At 38.7% G+C, this 18,551-nt stretch overlaps 2 protein-coding genes across 6 annotated transcripts in view; one reads left to right on the forward strand and one right to left on the reverse strand.

Annotated features, from left to right (window-relative positions):
• The window catches only part of HNRNPA3 (heterogeneous nuclear ribonucleoprotein A3), a 10,088-nt gene extending 1,849 nt beyond the window's left edge, over positions 1-8,239 (forward strand). For 3 of the 5 annotated variants that reach the window (XM_031056368.1, XM_031056380.1, XM_031056352.1), the window contains 10 exons: positions 2,541-2,663; positions 2,756-2,902; positions 2,984-3,194; positions 3,425-3,514; positions 3,575-3,682; positions 3,817-3,897; positions 4,483-4,629; positions 5,460-5,585; positions 5,671-5,742; positions 5,829-8,239. In XM_031056368.1, the coding sequence (XP_030912228.1) occupies positions 2,541-2,663; positions 2,756-2,902; positions 2,984-3,194; positions 3,425-3,514; positions 3,575-3,682; positions 3,817-3,897; positions 4,483-4,629; positions 5,460-5,585; positions 5,671-5,723 (1,086 nt within the window). In that variant the 3' untranslated portion in view covers positions 5,724-5,742; positions 5,829-8,239. The remainder of the gene's footprint in view (positions 1-2,540; positions 2,664-2,755; positions 2,903-2,983; positions 3,195-3,424; positions 3,515-3,574; positions 3,683-3,816; positions 3,898-4,482; positions 4,630-5,459; positions 5,586-5,670; positions 5,743-5,828) is intronic. The other 2 variants (XM_005415881.2, XM_031056361.1) reach the window with 1 other exon arrangement.
• A 4,122-nt stretch (positions 8,240-12,361) lies between these two features.
• NFE2L2 (nuclear factor, erythroid 2 like 2) overlaps positions 12,362-18,551 on the reverse strand; it is a 22,481-nt gene continuing 16,291 nt past the window's right edge. Inside the window, exons 2-5 of the mRNA XM_005415882.3 lie at positions 17,433-17,702; positions 17,179-17,274; positions 16,649-16,828; positions 12,362-14,769 (exon numbers count right to left, since the gene is read on the reverse strand). Coding sequence (XP_005415939.1) covers positions 13,561-14,769; positions 16,649-16,828; positions 17,179-17,274; positions 17,433-17,699 — 1,752 coding nt within the window. The 5' untranslated portion in view covers positions 17,700-17,702 and the 3' untranslated portion in view covers positions 12,362-13,560. The remainder of the gene's footprint in view (positions 14,770-16,648; positions 16,829-17,178; positions 17,275-17,432; positions 17,703-18,551) is intronic.

Genomic DNA, 18,551 nt, shown 5'->3' on the forward strand with positions numbered 1-18,551 from the left:
CGGGCCCGCGGCGCGCTCGGGCTTTAGTGGGGGAGGGCCACAGTCGGGGCAGACGGAAAGTTCTCCGCCTCTGCAGAGCCGTGTAATGTGTCTGGAAGCCCCTCTGACAGCTTAGGAGGAGAAACAGTGTCTTGCCGACTAAGGGCAGGCTGGACGGTCTTGCAGCTGCTCTCCCGACTCCTGCCAGAGGAGTTCTTCAAAATGGCGTGCTCTCCTGGCGTGTCAGCTGAGCAGGAGGCAGCCTGGTTCCAATAGAGCAGGGTGGAGACGTGCTCTGCAGGATTTTCTGTGCAGGAAGGACTGCTGTTAGAACTAACTTCAGGCAGAACAGCTGAGAAAGGGTCTTGTCTGATAGAGGACAGCACCTGAAAACCCCAGTGAGAACAAACTGCCTAAAAAACTGATTCCCTAATTCTCTTAAGAAAATACTGCCTTCTATTTTTTGCACATAATTCCTATTACATGTATGTGTCCTAAGGATAATTCTTATCCAGTAGAACAGAGAAGCTATAACAGCGGGTGTTCTTCCTGCTGTATGAGAACAGCAGTTCTCATGCACATAATAACAATAAGTAGGAAAGAGCTTCACTTTTTCCTTACCTGAAAAAGTCAGTGGTTATTCTTTTAAGGTAAAAGCACTCTGAGTTGTTAGCTGGAAACTTTAATAGCCTTGAATAATATCAGAACTGTGAATAGTCTGTCCAGTTTTTCCTTAGATCCATTTCTGATTTTGAAGGAGTCTGATCTTCACAGCTTCATATAATAAATGTCTTTCAGTATACGTAGAAGAGTTTTGAAATGCTTAGTGTTCCCAGCTTCAGCATAACCCAACTAAAAATTGTCAGTCGATTTTAAAAATTGGAATTAGCAACAGATAGCACTTAACCTAAAGCAGTTTCTATATGCAGTAGGTGTGTAATCCTATAAAATTTAAAGTTTCGATGTAGTGAGAAGGGAGTTTGTTTTTTCTTTAATGCTTTTGTAGTCTGGACTGCTTGGAAGACACTAGAAGCTTTACTTTGTAGTCAAAGGACCATTGACTGTTACTGATTTATATGATGATCCTGAGGTAACAAAGCCTTAATTAGTAGGCTGCTATCAAAAATGCTGGGGTTATTTCTAACAAAATTCAGCAGGTATAAAGGCAGATATTTAATTCCCAGACAGTTTTTCATAATCTTAGTTACTGTTTGCTGTAGTACAACCTAAGTATTATAAGCCAGCGGTTTGCTGAAGCACTGTATAATACAAAAACTCTCACTCAGAGGGGCTTAAGCCTTCCTGGCCAACCCTAGCAATGTGGCAGAGGTTAAAGACTTCAGATTTGAAGCAGAATGTCTGCAGATAGAAGTCTGTGGCTGTTTTTATGTAGTTCACATCAGGATAATGCTGCATCTAGTCTGGTTTAATGGACTGCAGCAGAAACAGTGAGGCCTGTTGAACATTGATGCTGCAGAACTGAAGCCATACACAGCATAGCTGGCCAGCCCCTTGTGGAGTGTGTGACATGCACAGAAGTACCCACTTGCTAAATGAGACTTTAATCTGGTTGCTTCTAAACAGAGAGGTCCGGTAAGACTTCTCTGACAGTGGCAGTTGTGAAACAATTTTTTGTGAACTCCTCGTCAAATGTGTGGGGAAATTCCCCATCTAGTAAAGTGCAGCGCTGAAACAGAGCAGAAACACAATTGTGCTCTTAAACCCATTTCAGTCATTTGACAGAAGACTGGGATCTACAAAATGTGGCTAGTCATACATAGGCAGTGTTACCAAGAGCTATTAAACTTCCTTGTTCTGTGATACTTGCTAAGTTACCAATCTTACTCTGGTAGTTGTACCCACTACTGGTCATTGATGAGTTGTTAGGGCATTTTTTTTGTCTGTAAGACATAGGTCCATGTTGTCTCACATTTGAGAGGTATTTCCCATAACACTAAAATCCACATAAATATTTACATTATCTTCCTTGCGTGTACTGGAGTAATAGAATTATCAAAGTACAGAATTTCTATTTAAAAGAATTTAGTATTGATATGTTTCGTGAAATTGTATAAAGATAACCTTTCAAAATGGACATCCCCAAAGAGTAGACACTCAGCCTGAACGTTTTTTCCTTGTGTACTGCATCCTTAAATTTTTTGTAGATCGACATATTTATGCTTCATAAAGTGTTAGAACTTCCCTTTATCCAGCAGTGCTTCATTCCCAGTCCCTACAGTGTGAACTGCAGCTCAAAGATAGCCACAGAATGAATGCACTTTTGGGTGGTGGGGAGCAACTAAATTACCTAATATATTGAAATTCCTTTACTGTTTGCATTTTAGCACTCTTTTAAGTTGTTAAAGTGTTTTAATTAAAGTCACACCTCATTAAGTGTTTACAGTTTTGCTGTCTAAACCCATTAGAAGTCATTGTTTTGATGTAAATGTATTTCACCTATTTGTAGTTATAATGTGCACAAATAATTTCTAGTAATTCACTGAAATTTTAATTCTGTAATTTGTATTCAAAGTATGTTTTTGATTTTTTTCATTTTGTAGGGCCATGAGCCAAAGGAGCCAGAGCAGTTGAGAAAGCTGTTCATTGGAGGTCTGAGCTTTGAAACAACAGATGACAGCTTGAGAGAGCACTTCGAGAAATGGGGCACACTCACCGACTGTGTGGTAAAGTCTCTTGTTATTAGTTTGTGCTTTTGAAAGGGTTAGGTAGTTAAAGGTAGCACAGAAATACAGAGTGCCTCCTTGTGTGTTTGCAGGTGATGAGAGACCCACAAACAAAACGTTCCAGAGGCTTCGGTTTTGTGACTTACTCCTGTGTGGAGGAGGTGGATGCTGCCATGAGTGCTCGACCACATAAGGTTGATGGACGCGTGGTTGAACCAAAGAGAGCAGTTTCCAGGGAGGTGAGTTAGTGTTCCAGTTAACCACATATCCTGATCTTTACCTACTACTTTAAACACTGAATTTCATTTTTGGCATTGCAGGATTCTGTAAAGCCTGGGGCACACCTCACCGTAAAGAAAATATTTGTTGGTGGAATTAAGGAAGATACAGAAGAATATAATTTGAGGGAGTACTTTGAAAAATACGGAAAAATTGAAACCATAGAGGTCATGGAAGACAGGCAGAGTGGAAAGAAGAGAGGCTTCGCTTTTGTTACTTTTGATGATCATGATACAGTTGATAAAATTGTTGGTACGTAAGCTCTTCAGTGACAAATGACTTAGGGGATAAAGTGTTAAGATTTCAGAAAAGTGTGTGGAATGAGATGATTGCTTAATCAGCTGCTTTACTGTTGTAAAGGATGCGGTTGATTTCGTGTTACTTTTCAGTGTGCGCATGACTTGTAGTAACTTTATGTGAGAGTTTTACAGCATATTGCAACAATGTGATTTCTAACTTTCATTTTTCACTATTTTCTGTAGTTCAGAAATACCATACTATAAATGGACACAACTGTGAAGTGAAAAAAGCACTCTCAAAACAGGAGATGCAGACTGCTAGCTCTCAGAGAGGTGAGTTGTAGTTGTGCATAGCTATTTTGTGTAACAGGTTTTCAATTAATGTAATTCAAGTGAAATATTTTGTAGGTCGTGGGGGTGGCTCAGGCAACTTCATGGGCCGTGGAAACTTCGGAGGCGGTGGAGGGAATTTTGGCCGAGGAGGAAACTTTGGTGGGAGAGGTAAATGGCTGGATTATTATTATAGAATGTGATGTACATTTTGGTTTTGTTTTTGTTTTTATTTCCTCTGTCAGTTGGCTTAAACACTTAACATGTTTGTTCAGGAAAACATTCTCATCTGTTTTGTGTTCTAGGAGGCTATGGGGGTGGTGGTGGCGGTGGTGGGAGCAGAGGAAGCTTTGGGGGTGGTGACGGATACAATGGATTTGGTGATGGTAAGTGTATTGTTCACTTCTTTTCCCCCAATGTTAGAAACAGCTGTAAGTCTTGCCTTCACCTTGGAAGCAAAGTCTGTTTTGGTGATAATATGATAATGTCAGTGATGAAAATGAAATGTCTGCATTGTAGAGCTGTGAAGAGTTAACTTTTTTTTTGTTCTCCCCACAAAATGATGGGTGGAAAAAATACTCGTCTGTATTTACCCTTTAAAAAATATATCATAAGGTCATGAGGGAGCTGCTTATTATTAAGACTTGAGTGGAGATTCTTAGTTGAGATGACTAAAACTGAATAAAGCAGTAAACAGCTGTTTTCAGTAAACTCTTAAGACTTCTTGTGGTTCAGTGGTATCTTTTTAGTGATGCAGTTAGGATGAGTATCCAAAATGCATCTGAAGAGAAATACTGTAATTGCCAAAAGGCTAAAAAAAGTAATTACCAGAATGCAAAAAGGGATGAGGGAAGCAGCATGAAATTAATTACTTGCACAAGTGTCTTGGTTTGGGTTTGTTTGTTAAATGGATCTTTCCTTACCAGTATTTAGCTTTGGTGTGTTAAGTTTGACTTTGCTTTTATCCAAAGGTGGCAACTATGGAGGTGGTCCTGGCTATGGCAGCAGAGGAGGTTATGGTGGTGGTGGAGGACCAGGATATGGAAACCCAGGTGGTGGATATGGAGGTGGAGGAGGAGGATATGATGGCTATAATGAAGGAGGAAATTTTGGTGGTGGTAAGATTACAGCTTTAATTCTACATCCATGGTTCTTAGGTTTCATTTCACAATGCCTGAAATATGGTAATTCATAAAATGAGTTGTATGTCTAGGTTTTAATGTAGAAGGCCATGTTGCATAAGGAAAATTCTTTTTCATGGGGATCCGCTTTGATAAACTACAACTTTGTTTTCCATGGGTCTGTTTTTCAAAAGGCTTTGGCTATAAATCAGTGTGTGGAGGCAGAGTACAGGAGTTTCAGTAGTTTTGAGAATTTCAAGTATGTTGTCCTTGGATACCAGTTCACAACATGTAGATCACATCCTCCTGTGTGAGGACTACAAACACAAATTTTTATAAGCTTTTTTATTGTTTGCCCCGAATTTGGGGAGTTAAGCTGCAAAAACTGCTGTATATCTTACTATACTTTCTGATCCATGTATGCAGCATGTCCATTACAGTTCTCTCATTTTTTCTATGCAAATAAATGGTAGTTTACGTTACTGTCATCCATGCAGAGTTGTGCAGTAGAAGAATAATGGTGGAACTCATGGTTTTCTGATTTTGGAGGCCTTAATTTGGCCTGTTGGGTTAATATCAAATTGCCTACTCAAATGTGCTTTTAATGTGATGTGTTTCATCTTCAATAAAATACCAATTTCTAATCACAGAAATACCAAGGGTCTTCTGTTACGTGTGCATTTGCATAGAGGTGGCATCAAATACAGGAATTTAATTTTAAATTGTTCTAAACTACTACAATTTATTTTCACGTTGGATATTGGAATTTGGTGAGTTTTGTGTCCTAAATGTTAAACAAACACAGCTTTATGAATTACTTGTTTTAGGTAATTATGGTGGAAGTGGAAACTACAATGATTTTGGCAATTACAGCGGACAACAGCAGTCTAACTATGGTCCCATGAAAGGTGGTGGCAGCTTTGGTGGCAGAAGTTCAGGCAGTCCCTATGGTGGTAAGTATGATTTTGTACAGAAAGTATTTTTTAGTTAAAATCCATTGTTGTTCATGTACTTCAATATATACATTGATTTTTTTAGGTGGTTATGGATCTGGAAGTGGAAGTGGGGGCTATGGTGGTAGAAGATTCTAAAAATGCTACCAGAAAAAGGGTAGGTGTAATGCATATTTATAATGATGATTAATAATGTACAACTGTTCACTGAGAGTAATAATTTTCTTATCCTGTATTCAACAGGCTACAGTTCTTAGCAGGAGAGAGAGCGAGGAGTTGTCAGGAAAGCTGCAGGTTACTTTGAGACAGTCGTCCCAAATGAATTAGAGGAACTGTAAAATCTGCCACAGAAGGAACGATGATCCATAGTCAGAAAAGTTACTGCAGCTTAAACAGGAAACCCTTCTTGATCAGGACTGTCATAGCCACAGTTTGCAAAAAGTGCAGCTATTGATTCATGCAATGTAGTGTCGATTAGATGTACATTCCTGAGGTCTTTCTCTGTTGTAGCTTTGTCTTTCTTTTTTCTTTTTATTTTCCCATTACATCAGGTATATTGCCCTGTAAATTGTGGTAGTGGTACCAGGAATAAACAAATCAATGAATTTTTAACTTTTCAATATTTGTGTAGTTCAGTTTTTCCACATTTAGTACAGAGAACTCTATAACAGAATTGAAATGTAGTTTAGGGTGTTTCCTTGTTAGTTAATAGAGAAGATAAATGCATTTCTCAATTACTATTTTGTATTAATTTAAAGTTAACAATAGAAACACCTATTGATTTGCAGTCTTAAGGGGTCTAGTCTCAGTGTATATACGTAACTGTCATTGACATGAGTTACATAGGCATACAGAGGGAAAACATCTGTATGTTGCATTATAGTTTGTTTAGATGTATAACTAGGATTTGAGTTACTCAAACTAGTGTTTGTGAATCATAGAACTAAGCTTTATCTTAATGAAAACTTCAAATCACTTTTTGGTTTGTGCATATTTTTTTAATTTGTAGTTCTGTATTAGTACTAGCGCTTCAAGAAAATAAGGCATGATAAATATTTTAACAAGACCAACTTTAGACACATGAAAGCTGTCTCCCGTCTCATTTGAGATGCATAAGGGATAACTGAAGTTGTTTAAGTCTTGGGTGGAGAGAAAAATTTGCTTTTTACCTTTATATTTATTGTAATTCCAGAGAAGTTAAGGTGGGGGGAATCAAGTGCCTGTTTCCTTGGGATATACAATGATTCTGTTTCAATAAAACTATACTTTGGGGAGGGTGGCTTGGAATTTTCATCCCCTTTGTCCCCATTTCCTTCTCCCTTGCACCAGACTGCACTGTTTCAATTAAATGAGGTGTCATAGTGAGAGTAATAGGTATGTTCCTCAATAATTTAATGGCTATATACTTTCTTGCATGCACCCTAGGCAATTTTCTGGACACATGCTTCTGACTGGGAGCCAAGGTAGCACAGGTGTAATCACTGACAGTCCCAGGTAACGTGCTCCAAAAGCCCATTCCCCATGGGCTCTTTAATAATAGAGTCCTTGAGCTGTTTCCCTGGCAGACGTGTGTGCTCAGCTGAGAGCTCAAAGATCAAACACGATATAGTTGTATTTTACTGACCAGAAGCACTCCCACAATGTAGAGGGCTACAGTCCCCAGTTCCCACAGGTAGAATGATAAGTGTGCTACAACTGGATTTGGTGCAGTGGAGTAGAAAATCTGACCAGTACATGTGGCTAGAAATTGTACTTCATTCTCACTTCTAACCTCCAAATTAAGGCACTGCAGTCTGTGCTGTCCTCATCTGATATGAATTCTCTTGACTATTGCCAGGCCAGTGCTTGCTGTCAATTCAGACTCAGAAGAGTAGGGACCCAGTCAATAAAAGAAATACTCAGACACTTGGCAATATGTATTGGAATTACTCACACCTGTTTCACTTCTGGGTCAATGTGCAGTATAAGGTAAATGCAATTCCAGTGTAGGAATGAATCTGCAAAGATGTATGAAATGGCTTAAGGCATAATCAGTCATATTAATGAATTATAATTTTTAAGAAGTGGTAGAAAAATAAGTGTGTTGTTTGAAAAAAATTAAACATGTTATTTAAATGCTGTCATTGGAGTGTATTTAGACTGCAGTACGCTAAAACAAGGAACCAGTGTCAAGATGGTAGCCTCCAAAATGGATTTCAAAGTCTGCTTATTCTTGTCTGTGGAGTTCTGAAAGATCTCAAAAGTTAAAGCAAGAATTGGTGGTTTAGTGAACGCTTCTGTTGTTGTACATGTTCATTTGGGCTTGGGGTGGGGGGGAGGCTGTACTTCAATAAAGGCATTTTTTAAACAACCCATTTGGAGTTTGAAAACATGGGAAACTAAACCACAACTCACTAGGGAGTGAGACACCCGACTTCTGACTTGCTTTGTACATTACTATGCTAGAAGATGTGTAGAGTTGCACCTGGGGCCTGCATCTGATTGCAGGGACAACTGGAGGATGGGGTTGATGTCCCTTCTGACAATTGATCTGGTATTTCTAAATTTTTTAGAATGTATTGACAGTGTTCTTTTTAACAGGGCCTCTTGTAGCTGTACTGTGACTACAATGTTAACTTTGAAAAATAGTGTCATAATAAACTTTATGAACAAGATCTGTATGCAACCTTTTAAGAGATGGATGTAAGTGACCGCTTTTTAGGTGGGTGGGGTAGCTTAGCTGTTGTTTGTGACGTGGAAAAGTGTAAGCCATGAGGACAGTGATCCGCCAGCTTTACAGAACCTAGGATGTACTTCTTTGATCCATACATTGCTAAGGAGACTCGTAAGACAGGACTTCAGCAGCCTATTGAGTATGGAGAAGTCAGCCTAATTAAAGAATGACAAGGCAGCAGGAGCAACAGCTTCAACTTCCAGAAAAGTGAAGGAATAAGATACTGTGCTGATAGTGAGCAGCTTTCCCAAGGCTAGTTAAATCTGCTTATCACAGCTGAAATATCGAAGAAAGTCTAGCAAGAGTTCTTCACCTTTTGGAGCCTCCTTGAGTGATAGCTACTTGAGTTGACTCAAAATCAATAGGTCTAGCATTTAGACCTGAAAGGAAGGGCAATGAGCATAGGTAAGGTTTGCCTTTAAAATTTTTCATGAATTATAAAGAGTGGTGGGAGGTTTTTTAACAAGGTAAGAGTAATTTCTTTAATTTTCAGGTTGAATGAGAAGCTGCTGCTTGACAAAATGGGGAATGTCTTGCACATCCTCTTCAAATGAAGGTTTCTGACTGGGTAAGATTTGTTGTGTATAGTAAAATGTGTTTAACCCCTATTTCCTTCTAGGCTTTCCTTTGACAGTCAATATCAGGGGAAGCCATAAGTGCTAAGCAGCAAATATTCCAGCATATGTCATCCAGTGTTTCCTGTTCTGGATGAGTGCTGCTTGCTGGCACATTTCTTATTCAAGAATCTTCTGTTCCTGGCAGATACAAAATTGCTTCATGTCTGAGGTCAACAAGACAAGTTGATGTTTTGAAATAATGTGTTTAGGTTACTGGGGAGTATGCTGGGGTGGGGGGAATTGCTCTGTGCCTTGTCATGGAAAGGGGTGCTGCAGAGAAGCCCAGGAAGGCAGTGACACTGAAGTGGTTCTTTGGTTCTCAGCAGCTGTGACCTGCTGCCGCTGCTTGCACCCGTTCTGGGAGGGAGCTTGGTATTGGTGCAAGCTGGGATTTCCCTCCTAGGTAGTGGATCCTGGTTTACCTGTACAAATCAAAGAGCTCTCTTTCCCATTCTGGGTGCTTTCAGGCAGGGTAATTGAGGCTAATAGTCTCATGATACCCAGCTGAAATCACAATGGCATTTGTACAGGCAAATGGAATGGCAATAAAAACTTCTCATGCAATCGTGATTTTACACAGACTGCAACATGTATTAAGTCTTGGAACGCGTATTACTTCCTTTTCTGCATCTTTGATTGTTACAGGTTCTTTTATAAAGTACTTCAGCATTTGTTTAAACTTCCCAATATATTTCTGAGCCTGTGCATTCTTAGGAAGTCAATTTCTGTTTTAGTGTTGGTTATACTTCAGTTGCTCTGAAAGTAGTCAAATGGAACCTGCCTTATCAGAGGCAGAGACATGTTCACAAGCTGTTTTAAGTACTTAGACTTTCTACCTGCTGCCTGTAGGCTCCCAGAAAGTAATTCCTGACTTTGTAATACAGAGTTAACTAATTTGTAAGTAACATACAGAGACTTTCATAAAATCAGAAGCTACTTAATTGAAAATTTCACGATAACTGCATGTACTTCTTAAAAAACACTGAGACAAGTTTGTGCTTAGCCAAGGTTGAGCCTAAGTCTGAAACTGCAGTACAGTCACGTTGCCTTAGTGTAATGTGCCAGCTTGTTGCTGAGGTGATGAGCTTGCTTTCTTAAGCCTAAAAGTGGGAAATAAGTGCTCTGCTTGGCAGAGCTCCCGCAGGCATCTGTGCAGCAACAGGTAATGGGGAACAGCATTGCCCCTCAGGTACAAATGCTCTTGCAGCTGCAGTGGTCTTTGGATTTTTTTAACAGTAGAATTTTGAAAATGTAACAAAATTAATTTTTAACAAAAACTTTGTCGTTTGCCTTGGTATTAGGCCTGTGTATAGAGTAAAGCTCTACCTTTCTTTAATATGAGAGGGATTCCACATTGCTGCAGACTTGTGTGCTCTGGGTGGGTCTTTTTGCACCACATACAGAAATAAATAATCACTGTTAGAATTATTTTTACAGTTTGATTCATAACACTCTTGTTAAGATTAATTTGCTTAAATTCAGTTATTTATAGCCAAATCTGTTCAGAAATAACTTTTACCAAAATTAACACTTTCTTATGGGAGTACTAGGTCAATTGTATCTCTGTCCAAGAGGCACTTTTAAGAGTTAAGAACTTTATTTCATGGCCATCTGGCTTCTGTTGAAAATAGCAGCTTTAAATGGAGATGGGGATGTAAAGATGCAAAACTAACAAAGTATTGGTCCCTAAGCTACAGTTGTACAGAATTTTACTTGATAGCATAAATGATATTTCCAGGAAGAGAAGGGAGTTTCCCCAAAAGAAACCCAGATTGATAGGAGGTAACTATGTTATTACAAAAGACCAAAATTAAACACAGCATCTTAACTTTTATATCTTTTCAGTACTTAAGGTTCCTAATTTTTCAAGCATGAATTGTGTGATGTTCTGACGTGCTGTCTTTGGTTCCTTGTTTAAGACATTAATGTGGTTTTCGTGTTCTGTCTACACTGAGGTGGAATATTCATAAATTAGTCTGTGGTCTCTGACAAGTGTGTGTATCTTAAAATTGTGTGGAGCATGTAAGATCTTGAGTATCATTGAAATTCACATATCTGATGGATGATTCTTTTTCTGCTGTGGATGCTGCAGGTTGACATCTCTCTCTATTAGCTTTTCCTGAACTTAAGTAATACAAGTATCTCCACAGAAGAAAAAATGGCCTTCATGTAGAAGATAATACCGCAAGATGGGAAACAGAATAAAATGGTATAACTGGCAAAGACTTCGAGAGCAATGGTGCTAGTGTGCTCACATCTTGAAACTTGTGGTTAAACAAGTTAAAATAGCATGGAAATTTAAAATTTCAGTATAGTCCATAATGGATTAAAATTTGTTAAAATAATTCAATTTTGTATCAGAATAAAGTGTATATTGTCAAATGACTTACAATCTAAAATGCGTTGGCATCACCTTTTTTTAGTGCTGTGAAGAACACTAAGTGGTCTAGAATTATTGCAACACATTTTCTTACAGGATCATCTTTCCAACTTGAGACTGCAAGCCAAAAACCCTTGGTTCAGGCCAGCTTTTCAGCTTTATTCTTAATAGTTTTAAAATGGGATGTTTTGATCAAGAAACAAATGGTCTCCACGTGGCAGCTTGTCAGTGTATGAGGTCAGCAGTGTTAGGCTTTTGACTTGGCCATGTCACTAGTCACTCAGATTTGGGAGCATACTCTGTACCTCAGTAATAATAGTAACAAAATGAAGGTTATAATTTGCAATCTGATGTTTTCATATATATGAGTAATGAGTAATTTTTTCCTCAGTGCTAGTGGGGGGTTCAATGGAAGAGCAGCATACACTGTGATGATGATGTGAAGAACACTGGTTTAAACTGAATACAAGTTGTCACAAACCAAGTTACTTTAGACTGATTCTTCACCTGATGAAATTCAAACAAGGCTGCTGCATTAACTGCAGGTTTTTTGTTGTTGCACTTTTATTTTGGTAATGGAAGAAGTATCTTTGTATTGTTTTAGACAAATGGATGGTACAAATACAGCAGTGCCTGCAAAGGCTGTAAGGGTGCTATTTGCCTTTGGCTTTCACATTAGTGAAATTAAGGAACAAATGGGAGTGCAGGGCAGGAGTTTACTGAGATGTCTGTTTTATAGCCAATTTGTATAGAGGTATTTATAGTGCAGCTGTGGAGAGAATTTTCTCTGACAGACATTTGATAGCCTGGTTAATGGCAAGGAGAACCCAAGGGTGTTTTAGGTGCTCTGTGCTTTGCCATCAGCCCCTGCCCATGTTCAAGAGTTACTGTGTATCAGTGTTGACTGTGCGGGGCCATGGCTGGGTGTGCTTCTTGATGCCTATACTCCAAAATTGCCATCTTCAAATAGAGATTAGTCCTCTTGCTTTAAGTGGCAGCAGTGTCTTGCATTCCCCTAGTGCCCACCCATCAATGGCAAGAAAAAAATCACTTCAGATCGAGCATGCCTTTTAGAACTTACACAGGGATGAAGATAGTTTTTAATGTTCGGATCAAGATGTCTTACAAATTATACATTTTATGTATTGAAAAAATCCAAAACAATCAAGTGCAATGAGTTCTTTTGAGTAGTTAACAAAACCATGCTATTTATTTGCCCATTTTTTACTCTTTTACAACTCATAATTTAAACTCCACAAAGCTTTTCAATTCACCGAGCAGAGATTCCAAACGGGGCAGGTGGATGGCTGCTAGTATGCAGTTTTCCATAGGCACCAAAGTAACAGCAGGGAGAGGTGATGCTCATTGACTTAAGTCAGAGGCACAGTAGTGTATGTCTAGGAGAATTGCTCAAAAGCCTGCAGAAATTTTAGCTGGAAACAGGCATAATGATGGCAATGTTTTAACAGATTTTAAGTGCCTTTGGAAAAAAGATCTCATGAATTTACATAGTGTTCAAGGAGGAAAACAAAAAATGTGAGCTTAGCATAGACTTGAAACTTTGTGTTACGTGGTCTTTCCAAAGGTTATTAAAATGAAGCTGAATGAAGCATTGGTAATGCTGACACTGCTGTGTGATTGATAATTATGCTACAGGAAGACTTAGCCTTGGAAAACTAGCAAGGATTTCTCTCCTTTAAGGAAATAAATGTGTATGAAGTAGAGTTTACAAAGTTTAATGAGCTGATAAGGCAAAATCAAACACTGAGTGTCAGCTTTTATACTAAATTAATATATTAAATATAAAGCAAGTATAAATTTGTAAGAAAAATGGGGAACACTATTGCATATTTATAAAAAATATAAGACGCCATCCTGGTTGTCTTGCAAGAAATTATATTCAGAAGGCTAAAATAATTTTTATATATATATATCAAATCTATGAATATAACAATAGATAGGAACAGTATATAAATATGGTATATTTAAATATTTACATATATATGGAAACTAGTCAAAGTGGTGCTATAAGAAGGAAATGTCTGTTATAAAGTCAGATTAAAAATTTTGTATATGCCCATCTGCATTATCTGATTAATTTTCAACTTGCATTTTCCATAAACTAATCAACAACTTTAAAATTATTGTTGCATAGACTTACTTGACAAATATTACTTAATTCTGCATTCCACCTCACAGTAAAAACTGCCATGATAAGGATACAAAACTAGTAACTCAGAGAACAGGAACCAGCTGTACTGCCCTTCAAAGTTTAGTCCCCGACTGCCTGCTCTTAGGAACAAGAAAGACATTGCCATCTCTAGTTTGCTGCAGTGAATATTCACTAGGAGAGTAAGGCTTTCCATCTTCATCACGTAGCATGCTGAAGACCTCAAGGTATAAGGTGGTGAATTGCTTTTTCATTTGATGAAGGCTTCTGTCATGCTCTCCTTTTTCCTTAAGCAGTTTTTCTTTCTCATCTTTTAGGTTACTCAAATCATGCTCCAGTTCTACTATATTTTCCAGTTTTCTTTTACGGCAATTCTGAGCAGCCACTTTGTTCTTGCCTCTCCTGCGTATATCTCGAATAAGTGTAAGCTGGGCTTCACTGAACTGCTCCTTCGACATCATTTCACTGAAGTCCGCAACAGGGAGATTGATGATTTTTTCAACAGGAAAAGGGATCTGCAGAGCTCTGGCTCTTTGCTCATCTCTCGTGAGATGAGCATCAAGGCGGCCTGGAGGTTTATCTTTTGTGAAGGGAACTCTGGGTTGGCCAGGAGCAGGAGGGGGTTCTTTCTTTGGTGTGGCTGTACGTGGCAAACTTGTTGTTTGAGTGCTTGGCCCTAAGGAAGAAAACACTTGATCCTGGAGGTGCAAAGAGTAAACATCAGCACTGCTCTGCAGCATACTTGCAGGAGCACTATCTGTGTCTTCCATTTCAGAATCGCTGCAACCCAAGATCTTATCTGCATAGGCAGATGATTCCACAGAGTGCTCCGGTGATGCTACGCTGGAGCTTGCATTCAGTGAAATACCAGAGTCAGAATCATTACATTCTGCTCTGGTCCCTGAGTGGTTGCCATTGAAAGCTTTACACAGTGCAAAGTCAGAAAGATCAATAGGTTCACTTAGAATCTCTGCCAGGGACTGACTGATAGTGTTCGTTGCTGCTGCATCACCATTCACCTTTGTATCAATAAACGTGGTGTAGAAATCCTCACAGAAATCAGGGTTTGAAGGGGATGTGTCATTTAAAGAGTTCACACTCAGCTGGCTGGTGTCTTCTGGTGGCAAAATGCCCGAGAATGGGCCCTCTATACCATCCAGGAAATCTGGACTGCAGTTAACATCTTTTTTCAGCATGGGTAGTGAGCTGCAGTAACTGTAGCTGTTGTGCATCTCTGCTGGCTTGGTTTCAGGGCTCGTCATTGTGCTCACCTCAGCCAGGTTATCATTTTCAATGTTCAGGCACTAGATGGGGAATGCAAGGGAGAAGCTGAGCAACACATCTGTAATTGATAAAATCCTTTTCTACAACCCAAAGCATTAAGTAGCAATCAACATGGACATAAAGGGGTTTTATAACACTGTGCAGCACCCTTGTGCTATGAAGAGGCAATCGAGGAAGATGACAGATACCAAAGCGAGAGCACAACACAACTTGTTCTGGACAAAGCATTTTAGAGTAAGAGAGCAGAGCCTCTCAGGCTCAGAGCAAGACGCTGAAGACACTCATTCCAATGTGTTATAGAAACTGCGTGGAGCCCTCCCGTTCTGGTAATTGCTAGTGGGGGACCTGGAGCTGCCAGGTCTGAACTTCTCACAAGCACCACTGCTAGGAATAGCATGAGTACAGAAATGTAAAATTCCTGAATGAGCATGTACAGCAAACAATGACTTCTAGAACTATTACTTTTATGTCACAGTTCCTCAAAACAAAGATTCTTCTAGGATTTAATGAATGAAGGAGCTTTCAGGACAGAGCAGTGTAATTCTTGGTGAAGTAAGAAGAGTGTTAACATGGCTAACATGGAGCCAGGCAAGCACACATTAGTTCAGCTGACTAACACCAGTGTGAGTGTCAGACTGGTCCACTGATGGGCTTTCACTGGCTACAAGAGCAGCTTTGTAATGAGCTGGCAGTTGCCTAACTGAAGCTGAAATAAACAGGCCTGCTATCCCCCAGGAATTACTTAACTAGAGGTTGTTCAAGGCTTAAGCTAAGATTTTCAATGTGAGAGCTCTATTTTTCCATTTCTCTAAACATAATTTGTAAAAGGCAGTGCCTGTATTTTAATTATCTTTTTTTTTTCAAGAAAATTATTCAATTACTATTCAGAATTACTGAAATGTATTACTTTGGTTTGGTTTCTTAATGTATTTTCACCATCACTGCTGCCTCTTCACAGCCAATTGCCCTTGTTACTTATGTGGGCTCTTTAAGCCTAACACAGTAATCAGGTTAGAAAACTAGAAGAATATAAAAAATATAAAAGATGAAGGGAAGAGGGAGAGTGGCAGGAAAAATTCAGCTTCTGCAAATTTTCACTTTAGTTTTTTGAAATATGATTCAGATTTATGGGCACTCCACCAAGCAATCATCTCTTGTATTAACAGCATAAAGTAGAGCAGCAGCATGCTGGAAAGCATGACAACATTCTACAATAATATATTTGAAAATAAATTTGTTCCATTTTATAATCAAATATAAGGAAAACAGAAATATAAATATAGGATAAAAATCGCTACATACTCTCTGTATTAGCAAAGTGACTCTTTTGTTCCTTTGAAATATCCAGTTCACGTACATTACACAAGTTGTTCTTACTGAGTATGTATGAACAGCATTCATATAAATATACCTGACTCTTCTGTGTACCTAAATATATATTCTATTATCACCTTTAAAAAACCTTTTCCTTAGATAAAACTTGAATGCAAAAGTAATCATATTCACACAACTGGACACTGCCAAAAAGCCCCCAACATTTACAGTAACACTTGTGAAAACAATTCCTGTTGTAGATCCATAACTCAGAACTGAGCAGCTGCATTTTAAGCATGGTCACGCTGTATCACAAACAGTGACTTGCCAAACATGAGGAAGTTCTGACTGACAAGTGTTTCATTAAGGTTTATCCATAAACAACTCCTTTTATACTTTCTACATGTTTTTCAATATATTCTTTTTGAAAAAAATTAAAGCTTATATTGACGTATAAACATCCTACAGGTGTAGAAACCAAGTCATAGTCAGCATCTCTTCGGATGCTATTGTACTGCCTTCTCCAAAGTACTATAGTCCTCCAAAAAGAACATGCTTTGTTTTTCAGGCACTTGTTATACTAACCTGTAACTCTGAAAGGGACAGTAATTCTTCCCAAACTTGCTCTATGTTCTGCATATTCTCTGCATCAGTGGGTTGTACTAGATCAGGGGATTCAGGTGGCTGAGTTTGATCAGAGGAAACAAAGGCTGGGTTGCTATTGACCTGAGCAGGAACCAGTGACTGAAATGCAGCTGAAGAAGCCTGAAGGGTTTAAACAAATAATTAAAAACCTGAACAAAACAATGATAACTAAAAAACACACTCAAAAAAACAGATGTACATTTTCCAAAGCAAAAACCTCATTTTTGGAGTTCTGCATCATTTCTGCAGAACAAACAGGTGTTTCTTAAGGAAAGCATTTTTTTAATATAATGGAGTATTATAAAAATAGGCTCAAGCCTACTCAGTGCTTTATGTCAGCTAGAGCCAGCTTGAGGAGAAAACTCAGACCACAAATTAGTCTTATGGTGAAGACAAATCTTAGTCAGAGAAGACATGAGACTGACCCTGTGGAAAAGCACCCATGAAACCACTGAACTGTGCATTTTTACCTCATGCTCATCTATAAACGGGAATGCTTCTGCCAAGAGCTGCATGCAGTCATCAAAGGACAAGGCCTCTGCTTCTGGTTTTGAAGGCTCTGTGGTCTAAATAGGAAAGTTATGAAAAAAGGTTACTGCATGTTTGAGTAACAGAAGATATTCCATTACAGCAACACATGCAAATTCCTTTTAGGCAGCCACTAGCATTATGCCTTCTTGTGAATGGAAAAAGGGTTACATGCACTCACATCACTGGAGTTTACCTGTGAGAAAGCAACGGGTGGCTCAGTATTTTCTGACTGAATGCACTGAGCTGGCTGCACAGGAATGAATTCACCTGTCTCTTCGTCTAACTCCAGCTGAGCCAGCAAGGCTTCCTCCTGCTCTTTTTGGAGCTGCTCTTGTCTTTCCTTTTCAAGTTTCTTCTGCTTCTCGAGTTCATACTCCTTCTGCCGCTGCTGAGAATCAAACACTTCACGTCTTGCCCCAAGGTCTATATCTTGCCTCCAAAGGATGTCAATCAGGTTCATGTCCTGCAACAGAAATGCTTTTTTTAAGCTAAATCCTTCCAGGAAGAACTGGTTTAGAACAACAGCAAAGCTTTAAATCTCTGTGTCAAATGGGTAGACTCATGTAACTGAAGCTAGTTCTCGTAATCCTACAAAATTACCAAAATAAAACACAGTTCTATGTGACCTTTCTGAAGTGTGAGATCTGGTGGCTGCCTTCTGTGGCCCACACAGAGGCTCACAGAAACCAAGAATTTATTACAACTGGTAAGGTAATACAGGAACTAGCCAGAGGATAAATATATTCTTTTTTGACTTGTCTCATAGAAAACATGAAGATACAGAATGAATTTGTCACAAAGAAAGTAATTTTTAGGAGAAAAGAGAGAAATTGAGAAGTTTGACCATGTAAATTTTTTTTCACGTGTTCTTGTAAAACTGCAAAAACTGACTAAAAACATAATGGAGGCTTCCTGAAGTAACTATAATAGCCATGCAAAATGTATTTTGGACTAGTAATGTTGCATTCTGGTATTAATCTTAAAGATCACCAGAACAGAGCTTCAGAGCTGCAAGAGAATATGGTTTCAAAGACATCAAATGACATAACATCACTAGCACTAAAGACAATTATTAAGACTCTTAGTAAGAAATTGTAATTTAAAGCTTAGTCTGTGTTGATGTTCTAAATGTGGCTGGTTTGGAGCAGCTGAGTATAAACAGTGGTTGCAGGGTCTCAAATACGTTTAATGAGTTGGCCCCTGGCTCATCACAGAGTCCAAATGGAATTCTGCTATTTAGGAAAGAGCAATTGCTTAATACTATTTGCTATGGCTACAATTACTTTTAATTTATTGCATTAATGCTTTTAAT

This window comes from Geospiza fortis, unplaced genomic scaffold, assembly GCF_000277835.1.
Source record: "Geospiza fortis unplaced genomic scaffold, GeoFor_1.0 scaffold112, whole genome shotgun sequence".
Taxonomy (NCBI): Eukaryota; Metazoa; Chordata; class Aves; order Passeriformes; family Thraupidae; genus Geospiza; species Geospiza fortis.